At 40.0% G+C, this 4,577-nt stretch overlaps 1 protein-coding gene across 1 annotated transcript in view; it reads left to right on the top strand.

Moving 5' to 3' along the window:
* Positions 1-5: 5 nt before the first annotated feature.
* Positions 6-4,577, top strand: part of LOC107668431 (T-complex protein 1 subunit zeta-like) — a gene marked incomplete at its 5' end in the record, with an annotated part of 8,951 nt that continues 4,379 nt past the window's right edge. Inside the window, 7 exons of the mRNA XM_016460297.1 lie at positions 6-112; positions 239-349; positions 438-597; positions 780-862; positions 2,236-2,332; positions 2,414-2,561; positions 3,852-3,985. Of these exons, the coding sequence (XP_016315783.1) occupies positions 6-112; positions 239-349; positions 438-597; positions 780-862; positions 2,236-2,332; positions 2,414-2,561; positions 3,852-3,985 (840 nt within the window). The remainder of the gene's footprint in view (positions 113-238; positions 350-437; positions 598-779; positions 863-2,235; positions 2,333-2,413; positions 2,562-3,851; positions 3,986-4,577) is intronic.

Here is a 4,577-nt window from a genome sequence, read left to right on the forward strand (position 1 = left end):
TTCCTCAGGCTGTGGTGGATGCTGTTCTGGCCATCAGGAAACCCAGCGAGCCCATCGACCTCTACATGGTGGAGATCATGGAGATGAAGCACAAAACTGACAGCGATACACAGTAAGGTCGTCCTCTCTTCTCTTATGTGCACTTTACGCTTCATTTATATATCCTATAGATATCTTCGGAGTAGCTCACCCTGAAACTGCAGTCATATGATATAGTAATTTTGTGTTTAATGCTTAGACTGATCAGAGGGTTGGTGCTGGATCATGGAGCCAGGCATCCTGACATGAGGAAGAGGGTGGAGGACGCTTTCGTTCTCACTTGCAACGTTTCCTTGGAATACGAGAAAACGTAGGCTTTGCGAATGCTCATGTTTAGATTACTGGGTGATTCTGTGAATTAGTAAATCTGTAGTCGTACCCGCTGTGTGTTTTCACAGAGAAGTGAACTCTGGGTTCTTCTACAAGAGCGCAGGCGAGAGAGACAAGCTGGTGAAGGCGGAGAGGAAGTTCATCGGAGATCGTGTGATGAAAATAATCGAGCTGAAGAATAAAGTGTGCGCAGATACTAAGAAGGGCTTTGTGGTCATCAACCAGAAGGTAATCGATATTTATTCTTTTAGTTTTTAGAATATACTAACATCACCGTTAGTATTGATCACCATTCTTGGGTTATCTCTAGAGTTAAACTTTCAGCATGTATTCATCAGAGCAGTAGAGTTTCTGTCTTTTGACTCTTAGCCTGCACAGCTTGCTAAAGCTGAATTATTTGTTGTGTTCAGGGTATTGATCCATTCTCTCTGGACGCGCTGGCTAAAGAGGGCATTGTGGCGCTGCGTCGAGCAAAGAGACGAAACATGGAGAGGTAAGAGATGATTGTCAGGGAGATTTTTGTGACCTAACCACTTTGTAATTTACCTGTTTGATTCTAAAACAAAAGTTGTGCTTTTTTTGATTGGGATTGCTTGTGTAAGCAAGCAAATTGCTAACTATGCTAATTGATTACAAATAAAGATAAAACGGCAAAGCAAATAATAAAACAAAATATATGCATTGTTTTGGTTAAGCACCAATCCAAATCTTGTCAAGTTAGTGTTTAAATGTGTTTACATTTTATTATGAAATAATTGTAAGAATGTCGTTACAAATTTCAGACTTGAACTCTTTCTCCACCAGTATTCTTTTTAAAAATTAGCCAGAATTGATCATTTTCTTAAGCTTTTCATGGCCTCCAGAATATTTTTTGTATGATTATCTGAACATGCAATATGTCAAAAGAACAGAGCCTCTGCTTTTAAACAAAACAACGTTAAAAAGTTGTAGCTTCATGCATTCTTTTCTTTTTATTAACGCTTGAATGTAAGTTTTTAATGTAAAAAAAAAAGCAACATTTTGAACAAAAAGCTGAGAAAATGGCATAGTAGATTGAATCCATGTCATTTCATTCAGTAATGTTAGTCTTGATTTACATGCTGTTTGATGATTGTATTATTTTGCATATGCATCTGCTTACATACACGATCGCTTGTTTGTGCTGCTGCATTAAAAGTGCCATAGAATGCATTGATTCAATATTTTAAATTGTTCTCTGATATCTACATAGAAGGTATGTGGCTTAGGTAAGGGCAAAAAAATCTCCAGAAATGGTTTTACATGTCCATTTACAACCCTAGGATTTGTCCCTAGAATGAAATGCTCTGTTTTTACCTTATTTGGAAGGCTCATGAATAATAATGTTGAGCTCTGCTCTGATTGGCTGCTTCACAGTGCAGCTCATTTCAGTAGCTCACACAGCAGGAAGGAAACACTGGGAAAATATGTTTCAATAATGTCTGAGATGTAATGAGATTTACATAAGAAGGAGGAAACAATGGTGTTTGAGGCTCACGGTATGTCATTTCCATGCACAGAACTGTTATTATTCAGCTATGCCAAGGTAAATACAGTTTTCCATTCTATGGCACCTTTAAGTGTTTTGATGCAGAGATTCAGTACTCTCAGAAGAGGTGTAATAGCGCCTCCTACCATATAACAGTGAAAACACAAAGACGAAAAATCGTCAATGACGGGAAAGGGTTAATGTATGTAGTCTGCCCAATTATGTAGTGATTATTCAATGAAGAGCTTGCAACATTTTTTTCTCATTTGTTTTTTTACTGTATGTACAAAATGGCTCAAAGTGAAAAACAAAACATCCACATTCCTCTTACTCTTGAAAATGTGTTGTTTTCCCGTAAGGCTGACTCTGGCCTGCGGTGGTGTAGCTATGAACTCAGTGGACGATCTGACGCCGGAGTGTCTGGGTCACGCTGGACTCGTGTACGAACACACACTGGTGAGCGCTGGGCTTTTATTCTAAACTCCCAGAACTCTCTGAATGTTAGTTCATTTTCATTTATTTGGCCTTTTGCTATAGGGAGAGGAGAAATACACATTCATCGAGAAGTGCAGCAACCCTCGTTCTGTGACGCTGCTGGTGAAAGGACCCAACAAGCAAACCCTGACTCAGATCAAAGACGCCGTGAGAGACGGACTCAGAGCCGTCAAAAATGCCATCGAAGACGGTAGGGAGACAAACATTACAACAGTTGATTAATGATTCCGCCCACTGACATTCAGGATGATTAATGGCTCCGCCCACTGATGTTCAGGGGTGTGTTTCCCAAAAACAACTATGGTCACAAGTTCCGTCATTACCAATAGAGTTCAATGGAACTAACGACTATAGTTAGCTAACAGTTTTATTCAGTTGGTTAATGACTCCGCCCACTGGCATTCAGTTGGTTAATGACTCCGCCCACTGGCATTCAGTTGGTTAATGACTCCGCCCACTGAGGTTTAGTTGGTTGAGTCCGCCCACTGGAATTTGGTTGGTTAATGGCTCCGCCCACTGACTTTTAGTTGGTTGATGACTCCGCCCACTGGCAGTCAGTTGGTTAACGGCTCTGCCCACTGATATTCTGGGGTGCGTTTCCCAAAAGCATTGCTAGCTAACTATGGTCATTAGTTCCATTGAACTCTATTGGTAATGACGTAACTTGTGACCATAGTTCTTTTTGGGAAACGCACCCCAGGATGGTTAATGACTCCGCCCACTGATGTTTAGTTGGTTGATGACTCCGCCTATTGGTATTCAGGATTGTTAATGGCTCCGCCCATTTATGTTTATTTGGTTGATGACTCCGCCCACTGGCATTCAGTTGGTTAATGGATCCGCCACTAATGTTCAGGGGTACGTTTCCCAAAAGGAACTATGGTTCCATTGTTACCAATGGAGTTCAGTGGAACTAACGGCCATAGTTAGCTAATGATGCTTTTGGGAAACGCACCCCTGGATGGTTAATGGCTCCGCCCCCTGATGTTGAACCGATCATTCATACGGAGGCTCAGAATAAAGGCCGTTTCACACTGAGCCCGTTGCAAAAAAGCGAGGCGAATTGCCGATGAAGCCCCATCGGGATCTATTTTTTCGATTCAAAAGCGTCATCGCGCCAAACATTTGTGCCGAATTTTCGCGTTCAGTGTGGGGTTGAAAATAATAGCTTGAAAATCACTTTTTTGTGCAAAAAAAAACTTTAACATTATAGGTGAACCTCATGGAGTAAATTAAAATAAAAAATCCTTTAGAGGTGATGACTTCTCTGGAAATTTAGACTAGTTTTATATTATGCACTTGTTCCATTTCCCTGCATAGCTGATTGCAACCTAAGCATATACATTTTAAATATCTGTATTCCTCTAACACTTTCATTGCCACTCTTTTAAAGAAAAGATTGAATTCTCCTTCAAATGTCCGTAATGCTGTGTAGAGATGCTAGGGGTTAATGTGGGGCGTTGTGCTGGTGTTCTCACAGGTTCGGTTGTGGCGGGGGCCGGTGCGTTCGAGGTGGCTGTAGCTGATGCTTTGGTTAAACACAAGCCCAAAGTGAAGGGCCGAGCTCAGCTGGGTGTGCAGGCGTTTGCTGACGCCCTCCTCATCATCCCTAAGGTACTGGAAAGCACAAATCATCTTTAAACATGTATTAGGGCCCTATGATTTCTGCAATGTGGAAAACATGGACGGAATCGTGGAATCCAGTTATAAACAGGAATTTATGATTTATTTGAAACAGTGCCTCACATGTGCTCCTATGTTGAAAAATTTAGGAGCGCATTAAAACAATTTAGGGGCACAATGCACATTTTTTCCAATTATGTGTTTTATCTTAAGGGGATATAAGGAGACATTTTCTAGCACAATTATTTAATTTATCAGAATACAGAAAGTACTTAAGTTATTCAAAGGTTTTTAAATAATTTTGCATCGGACTGTATTTAATAGGCTGAATATGTAGTTATTTATAGTCCTATTAAATTGTATGTACATTAGGTATGTGGCAGTATCAAATTTTCACAATATTCATTGAAGCTTTTGTCATGATTAGGGCTGGGTATCGTTCAAAATTTTTCGATACCGATACCTTGACTTCGATGCTGGTTCCTGAACGATACTTTTTTCGATACCAGTTTTATGAAATCAATTTTAACAAGATTACATTATCTAAAAAAAAAAAAACTTTGGTTTTATTTTTCAGCTTGTT

This window comes from Sinocyclocheilus anshuiensis, unplaced genomic scaffold (genome assembly GCF_001515605.1).
Source record: "Sinocyclocheilus anshuiensis isolate Anshui unplaced genomic scaffold, SAMN03320099.WGS_v1.1 scaffold2749, whole genome shotgun sequence".
In the NCBI taxonomy this organism is placed as follows: Eukaryota; Metazoa; Chordata; class Actinopteri; order Cypriniformes; family Cyprinidae; genus Sinocyclocheilus; species Sinocyclocheilus anshuiensis.